Source organism: Myodes glareolus, chromosome 3, assembly GCF_982192425.1.
Source record: "Myodes glareolus chromosome 3, mMyoGla1.1, whole genome shotgun sequence".
NCBI classification, from domain to species: Eukaryota; Metazoa; Chordata; class Mammalia; order Rodentia; family Cricetidae; genus Myodes; species Myodes glareolus.
In genome coordinates, this window is record NC_142028.1 from 60,608,894 (window position 1) to 60,630,799 (window position 21,906).

The 21,906-nt window shown below is 52.7% G+C and overlaps 1 protein-coding gene across 4 annotated transcripts in view; it reads right to left on the reverse strand.

Annotated features, from left to right (window-relative positions):
- Crybg2 (crystallin beta-gamma domain containing 2) overlaps positions 1-21,872 on the reverse strand; it is a 29,008-nt gene extending 7,136 nt beyond the window's left edge. The window contains exons 1-17 of one of the 4 annotated variants that reach the window (XR_015737483.1): positions 21,554-21,872; positions 19,114-19,183; positions 16,866-17,599; positions 8,938-11,464; positions 8,342-8,389; positions 8,145-8,257; positions 7,869-7,998; positions 5,428-5,517; positions 5,113-5,252; positions 3,841-3,967; positions 3,508-3,543; positions 3,068-3,204; positions 2,794-2,920; positions 2,383-2,522; positions 2,169-2,295; positions 1,747-1,779; positions 1,509-1,621 (exon numbers count right to left, since the gene is read on the reverse strand). Coding sequence is in view for 3 of the 4 variants with exons in the window: in XM_087904502.1 (XP_087760628.1) it covers positions 1,509-1,621; positions 1,747-1,779; positions 2,169-2,295; positions 2,383-2,522; positions 2,794-2,920; positions 3,068-3,204; positions 3,508-3,543; positions 3,841-3,967; positions 5,113-5,252; positions 5,428-5,517; positions 7,869-7,998; positions 8,145-8,257; positions 8,342-8,389; positions 8,938-11,464; positions 16,866-17,599; positions 19,114-19,183; positions 21,554-21,666 (4,805 nt within the window). In the remaining variant the exon portion in view is untranslated. Of the gene's footprint in view, positions 1-1,508; positions 1,622-1,746; positions 1,780-2,168; positions 2,296-2,382; positions 2,523-2,793; positions 2,921-3,067; positions 3,205-3,507; positions 3,544-3,840; positions 3,968-5,112; positions 5,253-5,427; positions 5,518-7,868; positions 7,999-8,144; positions 8,258-8,341; positions 8,390-8,937; positions 11,465-14,445; positions 14,603-16,865; positions 17,600-19,113; positions 19,184-21,553 lie in introns of those variants that run through there. The other 3 variants (XM_087904502.1, XM_087904503.1, XM_087904504.1) reach the window with 3 other exon arrangements.
- Positions 21,873-21,906: the final 34 nt, after the last annotated feature.

Here is a 21,906-nt window from a genome sequence, read left to right on the forward strand (position 1 = left end):
AGCATGCAGATTATAATGCATTATTGGAGGTGTGGCCTTATTGGAGGAAGTGTGTCACTGAGGGTGGGCTTTGGGGTTTCAAAAGCTCAAACTAGGCCTAGTGGCTCACTGCCTCTTTCTGCTGTCTGCCAATCCAGATGTAGAACTCTTGGCTACCTCTCCAACACCGTGTCTGCCTGTGTGCTGCCATGCTTCCTGCCATGATGATACTGAACCTCTGAACTATAAGCCAGCCCCAATCAAATGTTTTCCTTAATAAGATTTGCTAGGGTCATAGTGTCTCTTCACGGCAATAGAAACCCTATGACAGCCAGCATGTGTATGCCTGGTGACCTCAGACGTCAGAAGAGGGCATTGGGTCCCTTGGAACTGGAGTCACAGATAGTCATAAGACACCAAGGACATGCTAAGAACAGAACCCAGATTCTCTACAATACCAACTCTTAACCACTTGAGCCATCTCTCCAGCCCCCCCTTTTTATCATTTTTTAAATATTTATTTATTTATTATGTATACAATATTCTGTCTGTGTGTATGCCTGCACACCAGAAGAGGACACCAGACCCCATTACAGATGGTTGTGAGCCACCATGTGGTTGCTGGGAATTGAACTCAGGACCTTTGGAAGAGCAGGCAATGCTTTTAACCTCTGAGCCATCTCTCCAGCCCCCATTTTTATCATTTTTAATTATGTGTATATGTGTGGGGAAAGGAAGGAGGGGAATGAGCATGTTAGTGCAGGTGCCTGAGGAGGCCAGAGGCCTCCAGTCTCCTGGAACTAGTGTTACAGATGGTTGTGAGCCACCAGACAAGGGTCCTGGGAATCAAACTTGGGTTCTCTGCAAATACAGCAAGTGCTCTTAACCGATGAGCCATCTCTCCAGCCCTGAAAGTTTCTGAAATTTTGGAAAGGGGTCAGAATGTTTCCAAGTGTTTGTATGAGTGTGTGTGTGTGTGTGTGTGTGTGTGTGTGCACGCCACTGTACTCAGGTGAAGGTCAGAGGACTTTCAGAGTTTGATTCTCTCCTTCCACTGTGGAATGGATCCTGGGAATGAATTTAGGCAATCACACTTGCATGGTCATGGCGTTGACTCACTGAGCCACCTCACCAGCCTCAGATTTCTTTAAGTATAGTTATAAACGAACAAATTTCTGCTGTTGTTTAAGACAGGGTCTCATGCAGCTCAGGCTGTCCTTGAACCCCTGATGTAAATGAACTAAAGTTAGCTTTAAACTGACCTTCCTGCCTCTACCTCCCAAATGTTGAGATTATAGGCATGCATCCTTTGTTCAGTTGGGATTCTCTCCAGAGCTATATTTCATATTAAAATGTTATTCTATTTGTTTTAAAGTTGAATGACTCAGGACATAACAGTTAATCTTAAGGAAGAAAATCATCTGAAAGGTGGTACTCCTTGACCCCCACCCCCTACTCACCCACCCCCTACCCCAACCCATCCGCGGCCTCTCCCAGCACTCAGCGCTCCACCCCCTCCTCCTGCTCACCTGCCACCATGGACCCGGCATGACTGGATATGGAAGGAAGCGGGCAGAGAGGCCTGGTCATCCTCAAAGGAAATGTGGTCGCCCAGGAAGTTGGGGCCTGAGAAAAGCTGAATCTGGAGACAGAAGGGTGAAGAGGTGCGAGTGAAGGGTGAGGGGTGGGGCAGGAGGAAGGGCCAAGGGAAGAGAGATTTGCCCTCTTGTTAAGATCCCACCAGATCCCGCTCAACCGCCTCCTTACCTTCGAGACAAAGTGAAGATCGCTCTCTCCAACCTGCAGGGAGAGATCAACGCTGTGACTAAAGGAGGAGGCCAGCCTCAAGCCTCGGCCCCTGAGCTTCAAAACCGTTGCGGCGGTCCAGCTGTCCAGCAGCTACAAACTCCGCCTCTTCTAGATGCCCAGCCACAAAGAGCTCAGGCCCTCCTCGCCCCGCCCCCTCTGTGTGACACAGCTTGTCCCTCCCACCACCTAGGTCAGTCCAGCAGGTCTAAGCCCACCCATCTCCACCATTAATGCCCCTCCTCCCCTTCTACCCCTTTATCCTTCTCCCCCGCCGGCCCCCTCCGTCACGCCCGTCCCCCGCCCAGCCTTGCCAGTCTGGCCCCGCCCGCCGTCTTGGCCCCGCCTCCGAGGCGAAGCCCCTCCCCCCATCAGGCACACACCTGCACAACGGGCTGAAGGGAGCCAAGGGCGCTGTTACCGGAGCCCCAGTCGTCGCAGTTGCGGTACACACCCTTCTCCAGGATGTACTGTTCGCCGGAGAAACCCACCTGCTCGTAGGCCACCCACCTGCAGGAAGGGCGTGGCTTGGGTCGGCGAGGGCGGGGTCGGCACTGCGCCTGGGCCCGCCCTGCGCCTGGGGCGGAGATTACTCACACGCCGCTGAGCACGTGGATGGCTTGCGTGCTGGGTCCGTGCTGCGCTAGCTCCACATCTGGCAAAGCGGAACTGACCTCCACGTAGTGCCCCTGGAAGTCCGTGTCCTCAAACAGCACCACGGCCGGGTCTCCAAAGTCCTGGGCCCCCAGAGACAGTCAGGTTTCTCCCATACACTGATGCTAACCCGTGAGAGTGCCCAGACCTCAAGGAAGCAGCCCAACCCGGGGAGTTGTGAGGTGGCGGTGTGTTCTAGGGAAGAGCCGCCAGAGGGAGAGAGACTAGCTCTAGGGTGGGTGAGGGGCACCATGCCAGGAAGAACAGGCAGAGGGGTGCAAATTCTTCCCTTAGATTGTGCTGGAGAAGTTGGGGTGTTGCCAGACAGAAAGATAGCCAAAAGCTCCTGCTCACCGTCCGGATGACCCGCAGGGAAGTCAGGAACTCATCATAGCCTCCCCACTGTGACCAGTCAGCATATTCGCCCTCTTCCAGCAGGTACTGGTGGCCCCGGAATCCCTCCTTCTCGTAGCCCACCCAGCTGGGGGAAGAGGAAAAGGGAAAGATGAGCCAAGACACCCATGAATAAGATAGTACACGCTGCACCAGACAGCCTAAGTCACTCTCCAACCTCAAGGGGAAAGCCTGTAGGGACAGGGCAGATAGGAGAAATCTCTTAAGTCCTCACCAGCCCCCAAGGATCCGCAGAGACCCCACAGATGTCAGCTGGGGGCTCCGGCTATCCTCTGGCTGCCGAAGGTTGTAGATGTCTCTGCTCACTTCCCAGCTCTGCCCTTGAAAATCTGGGGCCTCATATACCACAGCCTGGAAGAAAGGATGTCAGGGTGATAGATGCCATCTGGTCCAGATCCAGAGAGACTGGCTTTCTAGGAATGGCTCTACACAACACCAGCCTGAAGTCCCCCACTCTCCCTTGGAGCACTGTGGCCTGTCTGCTCTGACTTCTGACCTGATTCACACACCAAAGCCAGTGCCTAGTGAGTCCCTCAGGCCTGCCCTTCTAGGCCGAGCTTCTGCCCCCCACAGGGTCCTTATCTCCTGTCCAGGCTACAGTGACCACCCCTCAGATACACCAAATACCCTTTGACCCTGAGTCTGTCCCCTTACCTTGGGCTCCCCTGGCTTCTCGACGCTCGGGCAACCCTGCAAAGGAGACATGGTTGAAATGCTAGCCCAGAGGTGTGTACAGACAGATGAGGCTGGAGACTTAGGGTTTTCTCCATCCTAAAACTCCTAAAAATTGCAGGCCCGTATCTTCCTGTGTCCCACACCTTGGGCTAATCCCTGATCTCCTCTAGCCCAGTTCCCAAGAGGAGCTCTGGGGCACCGAGTCTCCAGGGAACTGATCTATGGTTACCCCCCATCTCCTGCCCACAGATTTGGGACCACCCCACAGGGGAGTATAGACAGAGTGGCTTGTGGGTGTTCCCCACTCCTTACCAATCTCATGGGCTTTAGTGAGCCTACACTGAAGTGTGATGTACCCCAGGCCTCCAAAGTAGGGTACTCTCCAGGTTCTAGGATATGGGGAGTGTCTTCAAAGAATGGTTTGGGGTATAGCAGCCACCTGGGGGGGGCAGAAGAGAAGCCACTGAACTTGGGACATAGACATGGAATGGTAGTGTAGGTTTAGAGGGGAGGAAGAACTTTTGAGGGGGGGCTTGCACAACTATGTTAGAGAAGACATCCCAATCCTCTCTCCGTTCTAAAACAGCCTGTCCTTAGTACCCCTTCCTGTGCCCGCCCTCTCCAATTACACGAGGCAGTTAGAGTTACACACATACCTGCTTCAAACCCCTACTCTAATTAACCTCACAGGAAAGCCTAGCTACACACAGGCCTGCAATCTTCCTCCCTTGGTGCCTCCTGTCTTCCCGTCACTGTTTATACTGTATACACTGGCCAGGCTGGATTTTTGTAGTCCGATCCAGGAGATGGGACCCAGGATCTCATACTTGCTCAAAGTGTACACCCTACCACTGAATAACTCCTAGTCCCAGGCAAAGCTTGGTTTTTACGTCTGTTTGTTTTTGAAACACAGTTCAAGGTGGCCTTGAAATCCCAGCAATCCTCCTGCCTCCACTGCCTGTTGGAGACGTAGTCCTTATCCGGCTCACTTTTCACATGACTCCCTATTCCAGATAGACTCCTCCTCCAGTTGCACAGAGGACAGATAGAAGCTTCCTGACACCGGAGTTACAGAACATACAGAGACCACACCACTCTGAATGTGCCAGATCACGTCAGCAGAATGTACAAATTCCTGTCCTCTTGTGGTTTAGCTTCTCAGCTAGCTCATCCCAGCTGAGGCACCACTTTCTCCAGGAAGGCTTCTTTGACTACACCCACCTCCACTTCTACAGTTGGTTGACTTTCACATGTCCCTGTAACCCTGTGCCTCCCCCCCCCCCATTCCAGAACACTCTAGGTGCTATTGTTGGCTGTTTAGATGCCCGTCCACACCGGAAGAGTAAGGAGTTTTGTTTTGTTTTTCTGTTTTTTCTGTTCGAAACAGTCTCACTCTGTAGACCAGGCTGGCCTAAAACTCACAGAGATCCACCTGTCTCTGCCTCCCAAGTGCTGGGATTAAAGGCTTGTGCCACTGAACCCATGCCTCAGACTGAATGCCTTTGAGAAGTGAACTGTCTATCTTATCTGCTCTGTGTCCCCAGCGCAGTGAATGTCCAGGGATCCCAGAATAGCCAGACTCACAGTCCTGCAGAGACAGTGGCAGATGCCACCTGTAGGGGTCTCTCTAGACCTTGAGAGTCTTTCAAGTCCCCTGTCAGCATCACTTGCTGGCCCTTGAGGCCCTCCTCAGAGAACAGGCTGATCCCTGGGGTGCGGTAGTCCTACGGGTAGAGGGAGAAGGGGAGATGTTCAAGTGCTAACTTTAGACTCCTCTGACCCACCTGTGCCCCAGGGCCTCCCATCTGGCGGGCCTCCCGGGGGCTCTAGAAAAGCCCAGCTGATCGTGTTCTCCACAGGCCAGCCAACCTAACCCTGGACCAAAGTTCCCAATGGTACCTTGTGAACTTCTGGAACCCAAGACCAAAGTCCCCAGAACCTGCAGAGGGTCAAAGTTGTCCCTTCTCTAGTTGGCTGACTTCCCACTTGCTGGAGGAAGCAAGATGGAGAGGCACTTCCTGATTCTGCTTTGATGTACAGTTCTGACCTCTGTCCAGACTGGCTTTTTGTTACTGTTCACGTGGGTGCTGTGTCTAGAATCCACACCCTTGCAAGGGCTAGGCAAGGTCTCCGCCACACCCCATGCTTGCTCTAGGGTGACTTTTTTTCTTTTTCTCAAGGTTTCATATAGTCCAGGCTAGCCTCGAATTCACAATGTAGCCAATGCTGATCTTAAACTTTTTATCTTTAAATTAAATTTATTTGTTTGTTTTGGCGGGGGTGAGGGAACACAAGCATACCACAACATGTGTTTGTAGGTCAGAGGACAACTTGTTGGAATTGGTTCTCTCCTTTATCAGGTGGGTCCAGGAGATCAAACTCAGGTTGTCAGTTCTGGTGACAAAGTCACTGAGTCATCTCAGCAGCCCCAACCTTCAGCTTCTTATTCCCTGCCTCGACCTCCTGGGTGCCAGGGTTACAAGCATGTGGCACTATGTCTGGTTTTATGTGGTGGTGGTGACTCCAAACCAGGATTCACGTAGCTTGGCATACACTCTACCAAATGAGCCTGCTCGCCCACTCCATAGCCAGCTTGGCTGTCTCAGCCAGCATGGCAGGGTTCTGGGCATTGTCTTTCTCCCTCACTGGGATCACTTTTATTTTCTCACGCATTCGCCAGATGATAACTCATCTGGATTGTGCTAAGGCCGCATTCTGCCTAAATGGGATCATTTAGTCCCTCAAGAGAAGGTCTCCACAAAGGAAGGTGAAGCTCGGCAAAGCTAAGCAAAGTTGCCCAGGATTACACAGCCTGGAAGCAATGGAGTCGAGAGCAGAGAAGGGTCATTTTGGTTTAGTGTCGCAACCCAGCACCTCCCACATGCCTGGCACACAGTAGGTGCCAACTCAGGGCTGAATGAATCAGATGGTCCCAGCACTGTATAACCTCAGAGCTCTTGTTTTCCTCCTGTGTCTCATGCCCTCCTACAAAGGGATGAATTCACTGTGAGTGTCTCAGCACGAATTGCCCACCAACATGTTTGTATCCGTAGAGCCTTTGACCACAGCCATCCCTTTCTTCCAGCTCTCGACCTTGTACTGGGTCCTCAGCTCTAGGACCTCATCACCCTTACCAGAGAGAGAACTCTGGCGTCAAGGGCTCATCTCACCAAAAACACTACTAGTTGGGTGCAACAGTGCATGTCTGGAGTGCCAGCACCTGGGAGGTGAAGGCAGGAGGACCAGGATTTCAAGACTAGCCTCGACTACGTGATGAGTGTGAGGCTAGCCTAGGCTGACATCAGACCATGTGTTTAAAAGAAGAAAAATGTCGCCAGGCATGGTGGCTTTATGCCCGTAGGCCTCTAAGCATAGCACTAGGGAGGCTGAGGCAGAAAGTTTGTTGCAAGTAAATTCTAGCTAAGTCTGGGCTCAGTGTGAGATCCTATCTCAAACAAAACAAAACAAAAACCCACAAACAAACCACCAAGGGTCTGATGGATTTTGTTCCTAGCATTGCTCTGCATCTCTCTAGGAGTTGATATCATTTTGTTTGGTTTTTGTTTGTTTGTTTGTTTGTTTGTTTGTTTGTTTTTTGGTTTTTCGAGACAGGATTTCTCTGAAGCTTTGGAGCCTGTCCTGGAACTAGCTCTTGTAGACCAGGCTGGCCTCGAACTCACAGAGATCCGCCTGCCTCTGCCTCCTGAGTGCTGGGATTAAAGACTTGCACCACCACCACTCGTCCGGATATAATTTTGTCAAATTCAGTATCAGTAGTTTATAAAGTTGTGCTATAAAAACAAACAAAGGGCCTGGCACCTAGCCAGGATCAGAGAAATGTCTGTGGGCTTGGCAGGAGGGCTCAGTTTGTAAAGATGCCTCTTTCCAAGCCTGGTGATCGGAGTTCACGCTCTGCGACCCACATGAGGAAGGAGAGAACTGACCTTCTCAAGCTGTCCTTTGATTCATCCATGCTGAGGCACGTGGGTGTACAGACACACACACACACACACACACACACACACACACAAATTAATAAAACTTTTAATTAAAAACACCAGAGAGGGGGATGTCTGTGAACAAGTAAATAAATAGGCTCCATAGCACGTTACCCAGAGCGGTGGGTGACTCTGGCCCATTTTGGCTACTCTGACCTAATTTTGATTTAGCACCAGCTCATACCTCTTCAGCTTGCTTACCCAGGGGCACAGCCCCCACCTGCCCATCAACCTACACCTCCCCAAAACTTTCTTTCTTTCTCTCTCAGTGCCTCCGAGGAACTCAGAGATACTCCACACTGACCCCCATCTGACCTCTTCCCCAGGTACCTGACCACTCACCCGCACAGCCCTCCTCAGGGAGCCGATGCCTGGGGTACTCCAAGTGGATGGCAGGGTGCTGATGTCCACATCCCCTTCAGGCAGAACCACCTTCTGGCCTTGGAACTCTGGCTGTTCGTATAGTATCCAGCTGTGGACCCAGAGACCCCAGGGTCACAGGGCAGGAAGTTGCGCCCAGAGTCTCTGAGTAGCTGGGGGGGCTCCTACGGGCCTCACCACCTTCCTCACCCCCAGGTTCACAGCCAGGTCCCCCCTCCCTGGCCACTCCCCACTTACCAGCCTCGCACCACCCTCACGGAGGCAACAGGGGTCCAGCCTGAGGTATCCGCAATGTCTCCCCAGATTTCCCTGCTTCTGCCCTGGCAGCCAGGCTCTGAGAATAGCATCACCTGGGAAACCACAGCAGGTGTCCTCAGGCCCTGCCACCAGGTACTGCCCCCTGCCAGTCTCCATTCGCCCCCCCATGTCCCTACCTTCCCAGGCCTGGTGTTCAGCTTGCCCTGAGTCTTCAGTGCTGGACTCTAGAACAGAGAGGGTGTCAGAGATCTTATGGGGTCACCACTTCCCCCACACTGCTCTTCCGAGAATCCCATGTCCTGCTGCTGGCCTCCACCCCACAGGATAGAGTCCATAGAGATCACCACCATTGCTTCCAGCTCCCACGGCCTCACCACCCTGCCCTAGGAACTGGGAAACATTCCTTCAGTTGAGAATGTCTTGCTGCAGTGAGAACCAGCAAGCCTTATGGGTTGTTTTATTTTGTTTTTCAAGACATGGTTTCTCTGTGAAACGGTCCTGGCTGTCCCGGAACTCACTCTGTAGACCAGGCTGGCCTTGAACTCACAGAGATCTGTCGTCTCTGTCTTCTGAGTCAGCAGGCCTTTTGGAATCTATATACTCCCACTATGCTATCATGGACACTGAGGCCCCAAATGATGTATATTGCAGAGTTCAACTACGCTCAAACACAAACCTCCTGCCTCCTGGGACCCAGCCTCCCAACACCACTCTTTCCAACCACTCAAGGGGAAGCCAGGTACCTCCCAAGCCCCTACAAGGTCTCACTCACCCACCCTTCCAGGGGTTGGGTAGGTGCTGGCTTCTCTGGTGGTGGCCTTCCACTGCAGAGCAGGGGTAATTGTCCCAGCACCTTCCTGACCCCTGGAGCTCCATGGGGTGGCAGAGCAGATAATTTTGAACCTAGAGGTTCCAGGGTAGGGATGTCCTTGTTGGCTGGCACCAGACTGCCAAAGAGAAGGCTGCCTCCAAGGCGGGAAGCAGGCCGGTTGCTGGGCTGAGGTCCGGGACCTTGATCTGCTGTATGCCTCTTCATCATCTCCAGAGGAGAGCAGGAGACCTTAGCAGGCTTGGGCGGGTCGGCATCCAGGGCGGGACTGGGCCCTGCTTTCTCCTGCCTGAGCTGGAGTTTCTCATCATCGCTCAGGTAAGGGTTCTCCAGCTCCTCCTCCTCCTCTTCCAACGCAGGTTCCTCCTGGGGACTGGGTCTTGGAAAGGATGGGCTCAGCTGATCCTCCTCAATGGCAGGCAGTGTGGCATACATGGCCAGGTAGGAGGAACGGGGAGCTCGGGGCAGTCGGTGAGTTCGGAGGATCTCAGGGGGTTCCATGCTCCGCAAGGTATCCAGGAAAATCTCCAGGTCGGCAGTCAGGGCTGCTTCATCCTCCTCCCTAGATGGGTCTGTGGTCTCATTCCCCTCAGTGGAGTCTGGGGTGAACTGGGACGCCATGTTGGTCTCTGCTCCCACTGGCTTTGGGGCAGGAGAGCCTTCTAGACTGAGGGACACCTTGGCCTCTGAAGAGGATGGAGCAAGGGTCCTGGCAGGGCTCTGGGGACCTTCATTTGGGATAGGTGATGAGAAAGAGTTTCCTTGAGAATCCTGGACAACTTCATCCTGTTTGGGGGTCTGGGGAGTCGGGGCAGTGGGGCCTTCAGCTGTCTCTTTCCAAGGAAGGGAATGGGAAGGGCTATCTAAAGCGTCCTGGCCATCCTCCTTCTTGATGGAAGCACCTTCTTCTACAACCTTGGCTGAACTGGAGGATGAGGCAGTGGAAGCACCAGGGGCCTTCACAACCTCTTTGGGGATGTGGGAGTGGGCAGGAACACTAGGACCCGGAATATCCTCTTTCTGAGTAAGAACAAAAACAGGCATGTTTTCAGGGTCCTGAACAAACTTATTCTTTGGTGAAGCCGGAGCAGAAAGGCCTTGGGGACTAGGGACAGCTTTCCTCCTTACAGAGGATGGACTAGGGGGGTGCTCAGGAATTGTAACCCCATCTTTCGCCACAGGCAGAACAGGGGCGGTGGGGAGACCTGCAAACTTCTCTTCCACAGGGGGCAGGACATGAGGCATGGGCTGCGCTTTGAGGTGTGTGGGTACCACTGGCTGCTCTGGAGGATGCACCAGGGAGGAGGCACGGGTCTCGAGCTTGGGAGAAGAGGGTGTTGGCAGGTGGTTATGAGAAGTCTGGTTGGGGAGCAGGACAGGACTGGAGGCTCCCTGCAGCCTTGAAGATTCCCCAGCTCTGGCATCTGAGACACTGCTTTGGTCTTGGACTGGGAGGGCTGCAGGATCATCTAGGTTCTGAGTGCGATGATCGACCACGGGGATGCCTCCTGGTGTCAGGGCTGGGCTGTTCTTCAGTTCGGTTGTGCTAGTCTCAAGTAGCTGTCCCAGGGTTGTTCCCACTGTGCCACCGAGGGCTGAGCCCCTTGAAGTAAGTCCGGTGAGCCTTGGGATCCGGCTGGCTGGAGGGCTGCGCTCAGCCGGTACGAGGTTGCTCAGCAGTTCCAGGGCCTGACTGCGACTGGGTGCGTCCAGAGACTGGCTGCGGCCAGGTGTGTCCTCGGCTCTCGGGTTCACCACCACCGCCCGGATGGTTCGGGTCACGTTGCGGCCCCTCGGCAGGGTCTCGCCTGACATCGAGGGCCCCACACTCACAGAACTGCTCACTCGGCGGTCCACTTGCCCTCCTACCACCGTAGTGGTGGTGGTCCTCACCGTGCGAGTCACGCGCCATTCCTCACGGTTCCTGGAACCCCCGCTCGTGACACCCACACTGGGATGGGGACTCGGCTCACGTGGCCCGGGCAAGGGCACCAATAGTTCAGTCCTAGCCATGGATCCCACGCCTGGTGGCTCAGTCCTGGGAGCCTGGGGGCCACTATCACCCCAATCCACAGCCTCCTGTATCCTCACCACTGGCCTTTTCTCCTTGGGGGGTGGAATATATTTCTTGGAAAAAATGGGCCCGTGGCTTTGAAAATTCGTGGATCCAGGCTCCTCCCCAGGACCTTGACAATTTATAGTCTTGTCTTCTTTCTTAACAAAGCCATTGATTTCTCTCCGGAAGCTATGCTCCAACACGTCCTCCTTAGGGGTTTCCATCCGAGGACCCGACACCAGGGATACTTTGTGGAATCGATGTCTGGTCTCTTCCTGGACAGGGGGCCGTTGGCGCCATGTCAGTGTGGCGCTTACCACTCGGGCCTCGGCGCCAGCTGGGGTCCCAACTGTCTCTTCCATGTTGGGCCCCAGCAAAACCTGAGATGTCCTTGTCACACTGTGGTCTAGCTCCCTGAGGATGATAAGAAGGGAAAAAGGTGAGCAGAGGGAGGGATCCCCCAAATCACAAGACAACTGCCAGGCCCAGACTGAGCTGAGCACGCTTAGGAAAGTCACGTGACCTTTTGCCCATCTCACCAAGTGATGCCCCCTGTTCAGGTCCCAAAAGGCAAAGGAGGGGTGAAAGGGGATGAGTTATTCTGTAGACCAGGCTGACCTGGAACTCACAGAGATCAGCCTGCCTCTGACTCCCAAGTGCTGGGATTAAAGGCGTGCATCACCACTGCCCGGTGCAACAAACGTTCTTAATGGCTGAGCCAACACTCTAGACTACTGAATCTTATTTCTTTATGTTGTTTGTAGTGCTGGGCATCAAGCCCAGGACTTCATGAATGTTAGGCAAACACTCCATGGCAAAGTCATATTCTTAACCCTCTTGCTATTCCCTCCCTCATCTCCCTGACTTTCTCTTACCTCCTTTATTAGATGGGGGGCAATGAGCAACACCGATCAAGGCTGAAATCTGGGCTTGGGCACTTCTACAACAGAAACAGCCACCACATGCTGAAGGCACCCTCCGGGGCACCTGTCTAAACACTTTTCCATTTTGTTGTTCTACTGAGCCTGAATCTGGGGAGACTGGACATCATGAAGTGTGGGCTGGAGAGATGGCTCAGCAGTTAAGAGCAAATGGTGTGCTTGTAGAAGGTTCAAATTCAGTTCCCAGTAGCCATGCTGGGCTGTTTACAGCCAGCTATAGCTCCGGCTCTGGGAGATCCAATGCTCTCACGTGCAGACACCCACACACAGATATACACATACACATAATTAAAATAATAAATCTTTAAGAAGAATAAATCATAGAGGCTGGAGAGATGGCGCAGAGGTTAAGAACACAGACTGCTCTTCCAGAGGACCCTGGTTCAATTCCCAGCACCCACATGGCAGCTCACAACTGTCTGTGACTCCAGTTCCAGGGGATCCGGTACTCTCACACAGACATACATGCAGGCAAAACACCAATGCACAGGAAATGAAAATAGATAAATTATTTTTAAAAAGTAAATCATTACTAACTTATAAACACGCATTTCTATCTCACCAATGAGACTTATAAGGTTCGACAGATGACTCTGAACAAGAGTCACCCCTTAGCAATGAGACTTGCACCCCAATTCTAAGAGCTTAGTCACACTCAAGACTCCCCATATGTACATAGAGGTTTACATATTTATCTGGTAATCAAGGCTCTGGTTTGGTGGTTAATCTAATTTTTTTTTTGAAACAGGATTTTTCTAGCTGTCCTGGAACTCACTTTGTAGACCAAGCTGGCCTCAAACTCACAGAGATCCACCTGCCTCTGCCTCCCGAGTGCTGGGATTAAAGGTGTGCACTACCACATCTGGCCCTTTTTAATGTGTTGAAATAGTATCTTGTATGTAACTCTGACTAGCCTGGTAGTAGTTATGTAGCCCGTGTTGGCCTCCAACTCATATTAATCCTACTCAGCTTCCCAAGCCAAGCACGGGAATTATATGCTTGTACTGTCATGGCTGACTGGGGTTCATGTTGAGGTTTGTTTGTTTGTTTGTTCGTTTGAGACAGGGCATCATGTAAACCAGCCTGACTTTGAATTTTCTTTGCCACCAAAGAACATCTTGAACTTAATTTTTTTCCTAAGTTACATTCAGTGTGTGTGTGTGTGTGTGTGTGTGTGTGTGTGTGTGTGTGTATGTGTAGGTATCCCACGCTGGGCATGAGGAGGTCAGAAGATAAATTGTGGGAGTTGGTTCCCTCCTTGCACCACAAGGGCTGAGGAGACTGAGTTCAGGTTGTCAGACTTGACAGGAGACCTCCTTGTCCACTTACTCATCTCCCTAGCCATGACCTTGAACTTTGAACTTCTGGTAGGATTATAGGCCTGTACCACTCTAATTGTTATAGTCCCGGAATGCGACCTAGGGTTTCCTGCATGCAAGGCAAATACTCTACCAACTGAGGTACATCCCAGCCCTGGGGTTCACTTTTAGAAGAGCCCACCTCAGACCTTAAAGAACAATCCACCTGTAACCACTTGTCTCCACACACCACAAGGCTGTTTTAGGCTTGAAGAGTCCAGGACTCACCCAGCTGTAGCAGCCCATCCTCCAGTCTGTACCTCATCTTCATGACCTTGCCCCAAGAGGGCTATACTCTGAGTGAAATAGGTTCACTGCCCTGATTCTCTCCCCCCCATCTCTACCTCCCTCCTGCCTGAGAAACTGGAAGAAACCAGAACTTTGACCTGCTCTGTGGCCCCAGCCGTGAGTCAGGTTTTATGAGGGGCAGAGATGAAAGACTCAGAGGCCCGGAGATGCCTGACTCAGTTTCGGGACCACTGGTGGCTACCACGGCGTCTAGGATAGAGACCGTGGGGCCCCTGACAGCCTGTGAACGGTGATGGAGGGGTTGGATGACTCCCAAAACTTCTCCAACCAGAGTGTGTTGTGAGAACTGACAACACCTAGACACCCAAGGCCTGAACTCAGCTCCTCACAACAGCCCAACCCGACCCTCCCACCCTCATTGAAACTTTGTCCTCTCTGCTGGAATTCCCTATAGAACTTTGTCCCTCACTTCGCACTCAGACTCACAGAGTCTCCTCTTTCTTTCTTTCTTTCTTTCTTTCTTTCTTTCTTTCTTTCTTTCTTTCTTATTTCTTCCTTTTGGTTTTTCAAGTCAGGTTTCTCTGTGTGTAGCTCTGGCTGTCCTGGAACTCGCTCCATAGACCAGGCAGACCTCGAAGTCACAGAGATCCACCTGCCTCTGCCTCACAAGTACTGGGATTACCCCTCTCCATTTCTGAGTAACAACCGCTATCTTCATTCCCCTCCCACCCCTTGTCGCTGACGGCGGAAGGCAAAGCTTGAGTTATAACTTATTTTATAAGTTCACTTATTCCTTCATTCAGTGCTAATTACTGGAGGCAAAGGGCCAGCTGCTGGTCACACTCACCCAAAGCTAGTTTCCTTATGAAGATGATATCCCCAGAGTCCACAGCTAAAGGTCCAGATGTCTGGAAAGTCCCATGGGCTTCGGCAAAGTCTCAGGAAAACAGCTCAGGGGAAGTTGACTCCAGTCAGCCCAGAGTCTATTGATGACTCCCAGCAATCAGTTCCATGCCTTTCTCAGCCCGGCCCAGCCCTGGGACAACACCCCCTGATGGCCATTCATTCCTCAGGCATGTGGTCATAGCTTCTGCCTGCATACTTCTAGGGACAGGGAGGTCACCTTCTGACAGTTCACCTGTCCCATCCCTGGACAGTCATTACTGCTAGAATGCCTTTACATGTGTTGGAATGTGCCTGCCTATAGCTCCCCATTTTTGTCTTTGTCTGCAGACACACCCCAGTAACCTAGCTACCGCCCCTGCAAACAGAAGTGCCTGTTCCCAGAGCCCTCTCATCTCAAGGGCCCACAAGTGGATTTGCTAGCAAGGTGACCTATGACCTCTAACAAGGTGTGTGGGGATGGGGAAGGGAGAGGCTGAGAAGGAAGGTGGAGGGGGAGTGTGGGAAAAAAAATCTCATCTAACCCAACATGTCCTGGGATTCTCTCCGCTTACCTGTGAGTCACACCCAAACTAGGCCAAACCAGTCCACAGGCCCACATGCTGCCAAAGACATGCTCCATCAGACAGGTATTCACAGAGTCAAAGACCCAGCACGTAACACAGCACAAAAATACACAGACACCCACCTAGACAAACACAGCCAGAAACGCACACCACCGCACGCATGGCACACACCAAGAGATACAAACACACAGAGACACCCTGAAACACAACAGGCATGCAAGCCACATGCTCCACCATGAAGCACACAGGCACCATAACACACATGTGCACATATCCCCAGCACACACCCATTTAGTTTACAACCACAGACAAGTTCTCTTTTTCTTGCCCTTTTATAGGGATACGTGCTCAGTGCACACATAGCTTCTACATTCCCACTTTCTACCCTGGCTGTTCTCTGCCTCTTTCCCCAGATTAGTTGAGAACCTTCCAGCATAAAATGGATACAGAAGGACAATGTCCCCAGGGGTCACCCTCCTTCATTTCTAAGTGGATTGTAGATTCCAATTCCAGTCTCTGTTCATCAGATTGCAACCAACCAGAACCCCGTGTTCCCCGGCCCGACCCACTATTTGTTCTCCTCTTCTCTCTAAGCCCAGCTCACCTCCCACCCCCTCATCCTTTTACAGGCTGTCTTCCCATGCTGGAGCACCCCAGCAGCTCTCAGGGCCAGTCTGAGCCACCCATGTCCTCCTCCCTAGGCACAGAACCCGGCACACCAGCTCCTACCCAGGGGGACCTGAGTCTTCATGCTTTGGCCTCTGTTAAGGGCACTGTCAGATCCACAGTGTGTTCCATACAGCAACCACAGGGCCACTCTGAGCTCTGCACAGCCACAGAGGCCTCCTTGCAAGGCAGATGGGGTTCGGGGGAGGATGGCCAGGCATAGACAAACGTGGCTCTGAAATCGGACTGTCCAGTTGGCTTTAGGAAAGAGACTTATCCTTACTGGGCCTCAGTTCCCTGATTCTCTAATTAGCTGGGGATAAAGGAAAGCTTCACCCCTAGTTAGTGAATTAAATCAAATTATTCTTAAAAAGACCAGCCACTGATGGCAGGTGCCGCCACCATCAGTAGGAGTTTCTCAGAGGTCCCATGTTGGGTCCTCAGTGAGTTCTGATGGATTTGCACTCCATCCCCTCCCCAGCCTACCAGGCCAATTCAGGAGACTCACTTCGACACAAATAAAAATCTAAGCTTGGGAGTCTTGGCGCCTCTCCTTACGGCTGCCAGCAGAGCCAGGTGGGATAATTACACTGCCAACGGCATATAATTAATAAGCATCCCTGCATTTTAGCAGCCCAGCTGAATGAGGTTCAAAGCATGCTCCCTTAGCCACCTCCTTCCTCATCTCTGACTGCCATACCCAACTCTCTGGGTCAACAAAGCAAGATCCTGAGAAGTTAAGGAACCTATGCCTGGGCACCCAACATCTTGGCTGGGAGCCCATTCCCAGGCTGGCTTTGCAATCAAAGAATCCAGGAGTAACAGCAGTTAAGGAAAGGAAGGTCACCCTGACTAGCCCATCCTCTCTGTGATGAGATTTGCCCTCCTGAGGGTGGGCAGGGGAGGAAGGCAGTGATGGGTTTTAGGAGGCAAGCCTGGGAGAGCGGAGTGTGAGGGAGAGATTATCGGAGCAGACACAGAGTTAGCTCACTCTCAAGGTACCAAATGAATGGGAATCTCAAGCCTGAGAAGCCTGAGAAGCCCAGAAACAAGACAGAGGGACCCGAGCAGGAGTTGCCACCCCAGGCCACCCTCCCACCATCATGTCCCTCAGCCACCAGCCTTCATTTACCTGCTGTGTGGGGATCCAGGCTCCCAGCCTTCTCTGAGCTCCTGCCAGGCCTTGCTTTCCTGATGCTGTGGGACACTCAGCCGTGACTCCTCAGGCAGGTTGATTGGACACCCAGTGATGGGGCGGAGTTCATGGGGAGGCTCCTGCCAACCCCTGGATTCCTCGGGGCCACAGGGGTGGAGATCTGGTCTGGCCGGTTCCTTACCCTCCTCCCCAGGTGCCTGCCCGCACCCCTGCAGGGTGACAGTGATGTGGTAGCGGGTCCTTTTGACACAGGGACCAGTACCTAGTGGCTCTGGCTCTGGCTGGGCTGGCTCTGGGGTGTCAGGCTTGCCCTTTGCCCTTGCTTCTGTGAGGAACGACACCGGGTGGGGCAGTAGGGGTGCCTCTTCCAGGTTGCTGGATATCTCTGGTCTCAGCAGAACCTCTGGGGTGCTATGTTGGGGGTGCTGGCAGTTGTAGCCTGGGGATTCCTCTTTCAAACAAGAAGGAGCAGGCTCTGGGCAAGAGGAATGACTGACACCATCAATGGCTTCCGCAGAGCCTGCTGGTGCTGGGCACTCATGCTCCATAGGGCCACAGCAGGCCAAGTCACAGGCACTGCCCACGGCTGGCCTCTGTAGCCTCCCCAGGGGTTCGCTTCGTCTTCCTGAGATGTGCAGTAGCTTCCGACTCCAGAAACCACCATGGCTCCCGACCTGAAGGTCCCATTCTGAATGGCTTTTGCTTTGGACCTGGTGGGAAGCAGAAGCCGGGACATAGTGACAGGGACATGGTGATGGCACCGCCCCTCTGGAATCCAGGTACCTCCGGCTATTCTTGGTCAACTTCCTTGACCCACAGGAAACAGAGCAGGACTCTCAGAGCTAGGAAATGGGGTAGGACCCTGGCCAAGTCTTTGCTCTCCGATTTTACTTACACAAGAAAGTGAAGCCTGGAGAAGACATCACATAGTAGGGAGGTAAAGTCTCCTTACTTCCAGGAACCACACTGCTGCCCCTATGGACAGGGACTTTCCTGAAGCTTCCTCCCAATCCTGTTGCTGCTTTCTCAGAGTGCCCAGCCTCTGGCCCTAATCTAGGGAGTAGGGAATGTGTGGGCATACCTGGCATGACTGCACACATCCTCGCTGGCTCCCAGCCACCAAAAGGCCTGCACCACTTCCCTTAAGCCCCCCCCCCAGTCCCAAGTACCCACAGTAGACCTGGGAGGGTGCATATGGGCACTGAGAGAAATTCAGGGCGTGAGGGAAGCAAGGAAGAGCCCCCTATCCCAGTGCCAAAGAGGGGGACAATTCCTGGCCTGTCTGTTGTTCTCCCTGGGATCCAGCCTGGCAGGTCGTGGGAACAAGGGGAAGAGGGTAAGAATCCCAGACCAAAGCGGACACTGGCCTCACACTACCAGTTTTCAAGGATAGACTTGTGTCCTTGGCATTGGGAGAATCAAATCTAGGAACAAAATCCCACCTAGCAGGGGTGATTTTTTTTTTTTTTTTTTTTTTTTTGCCCATCCTCTTTGTTTGTTTGTTTCAAGACAGGGTCTCACTATGTAGCTCTTGCTGTCCTCACTATGTAGACCAGGCTAGACTTGAACTCACAGAGATCTGCTTGTTTCTGTCTCCCAAGTGCTGGGATTAAAGGACTAGGTCAGGAAATAAAGAAGAGAAGGCCACAAGGAATGGAGGTCAAAGGCGCTGGAGGAGCAGGGGGCCCTGAAAACAGGCCCTGTGGCAGCTGTGCACCTCCCCAGAACCCCAGAACTAGATGCACACTTTTACTTATTGTTTAAACATTTCATCTTTTTACTCATTAAACATTGATTTTTATTCTTAAGTTATGTGTACACGCATGTGTACATGCAGGTATCCATGGAGTCCAAAAGATGGCATTGGATTCTTTGAAGCTAAAGTCACAGACAGTGTGTATCATCAGATATAGGTTCTGGGAACTGATGTCAGGCCTTCTGGAGGCAGCAAGTGCTCTTGACCACAGAGCCGGCTCCCTAGCACTGAACGGACACATTTTTGACACCCAGACGCTGTTGGCCTCCTGCATCTATTACTGAATTCCTCCCCACAGTTCTGACAGAGGCATTATTGTCTTGTCCCCTTTGGCAGAGAAGGGGAGAGATCTCCAGGGTCACACAAGGCAGTGGAAGCAAAGAGAGAGCCCACAAGTCTAGGTTCCTCACCCTGCCCAGCCCTCCAGAGCTCCCGCCCCCAACCTCCTGCCTTTTGCCTTTATCCTACCTTGAGGCTGACATTGTTGTTGCTGCCCTGATCCTGAGCAAGGTCAGGGCAGCTCTGGCCACCCCAGGGCCTGGGAAGGAAGCACAGAGAAAAGAATGAGCAGAATCCTGCTGTCCCAACCCCTGGCACACAGACTGAGTCTAGCAACCCTCACCCACCTCTGGAGAAGGCCTACCAACAGCCTCCTCCGCTTCCATCACCACTTCCCCAACACACACACACACACACACACACACACACACACACACATACACACACTCACACACACGCTGTCTCACACACACGCACACTCAACACACAGAGACAAATACATACACTGTCAAACACACAGGCATACACACTCTCTTTCTCTCTCACGCACACATAAGATACTCACATGCAGGAACACACACAGACACACATTCACATGACAAGAGGACAGTGTCCGGATGTTTGCCAAGAGCCTCCAGGTGCCAGGCTTAACGCTAGGGTCTGTGCCTATGTGATCTCTTTTTTTTTTTCTTTTTTTTCTTTTTGGTTTATCGAAGCAGGGTTTCTCTGTAGCTTTGGAGCCTGTCCTGGGACTAGTTCTTGTAGACCAGGCTAGTCTCGAACTCACAGAAATCCGCCTGCCTCTGCCTCCCAAGTGCTGGGATTAAAGGTGTGTGCCACCACTGCCCGGCTCCTATCTGATCTCTTTTAGGCGTCAGAAAAATATCAGTGCCTAAGGACTTCAGATGAGAAAAACAGGCACAGAGAGTCAAAGTCACTTGTTCCGGAGTCACACAGCTAGTGAGCTTTAGAATAAGGTCAGCATGACTATCCTACTCCAAAGCTTGACTGGATGTTGAATTAATGAGAGAGAGATTTACAAGTGTGTTACCAACCCTCTGCCCCTCTCCTGAGTAATCAGGGATCAGAGGCCTGTTCAGGGTCCCATTCCCACCGGTAAGAGCGGGGTCCGACTGTATTCACAGCAAGCATGTATCATCACGTGGGCCCTGCGTTCTCGTTCCTGCCCTCCTCACTCCTGACTCACCCGAACCCCAAGCCAGCCTCCTCTCTGAGTGTGGAGGGGTGTAGGGAGAGCCTATCAGGCCTATAGGGCAGGTTTCTGCCAGACAGGGTAAGGGAGAGGGTGTGTCTTCCAGGTGGGGGTGGGCAGAGCCCTGGCAGGGTGTGGGCACCCCAGGGCTCTCAGGCTTCCAGGCACAGGGTGGCTGGGCCCTCCCCTCTATAGGGTGAGAGAGCAATACAAACCCCTCCCCTCTGCCCCACCACGCCCTCATCCCTCCTGGGCCAGCAGGCCCAAAGACAGCTGCGTCACGATAAGATCTGAACAAATTGCCCAGTAACTGCACAGACATATAAACACCCAACACCCAGTTCTGTCAGCACACCTACACACTCTGCTCACGCAGGGCCTGTGAGCTCCTGGGGCCTCTCAGATCTTCACTGTCCACCCCTGAAGACATCAGGCTCAGCAATCCACAGGATAGGCTGTTCTCAGACAACCTACCATGAGGGACTCAGAGAGGGGAAGGAACTCGCTCATGTAACTCAGCCAGCAGGCAACTATGGGTAGCAGCCTGCCATCATGGCTTTCCCATCTGGCCACCTCCACAGCAGCAGAGCTTTTGGAGAAGTTCAGGAGGCAGCCAGCTAAGGGGCGTGTCACAGCGGCACCTCTTCCCAGCTGTGTGACTTTAGGTAGGTGACCTCACTTCTCTGAAACTCTTCAGGATCTGAGTCACATGGGACACAGGCCTCACAGGGCCGCCCGTCTGGGCCGCTTCAGATCATTTGGGGAAAGCAGGAAGCAAGGGGCATATGAAGGTTTGTGGTGGGTACAGGCTAGAGCTATCGCTAGGATTCAGGATGACAGAGGGAAGCCTATGTGTGGCATCTGGGGGCAAACACAGTGCAAAGACAGCTCCTGGACCTGCCAGACTCACAAGGGCCCGAGAAACATTGACCTGTGAGGTGAGAACCAAAGTCCACAGCGGGCAGCAGGAGGAGGTACTACTGGGTGGGTCCGTAAGCAGCTTGCCTGACAGGAAGTTCTCAAAGTTGCTTTAAATAAAAAAAAAAAAGAACAAAAACAAACAAACAAGCAAAAAACCACAAGGACCTGTCCAATGTAATGGAGCATATTTGTAATCCCTGCACTTGGGAGACTGGGCGGGAAGATTTTCACAAGTTTGAGGCCTTGGCTGTTCTACACACATATTACAACATAGGGATACTGTATTTAAAACAAACAAACAAAAAGTCCACGGAAAAATCCCACAACTCACAGATTCACAGATCCAAATCATGGCACATCGTCATATATATTTTTGTGCTCTAAGATAGTCACATACTGATTTGAACACTCATTAAACTTTAATACACAGTAATCCCAAGCACATACCCCCTAGGCCAGGGACGCCCCACCCAGCCTTTCTCCATCTCCCCTCACCTATCCGGGAGTCTGGTCTCCTTTGAGATCTTGCCCCTGCGCTCCCTTCGGCCCCCTAGTCCAGTCAAGAACCGGGCCAGGCGAGCCCCAAAGCCCTTGCGTGGCTCTCTCATGGCGAGATCATGGGGCTTGAGCCGGCGGGGTGCTTGGCTGCAGGTGCCACCCGGATCCGCTGTCCAGGCAGAGAAGCGCCACCTCCGGCCCGTCCTCCTGAGCAAACAGCAACCTCGCTCGCAAGGGCCGCGGGCGGGGACTGATCCAGAAGTTGTCGGTGCCCTGGAACGCAGGTGCACCTTTAGGGGACCTTGAACACCCCAGGTCCTAATCCGGACACGCCCACACCGAACCCCCTC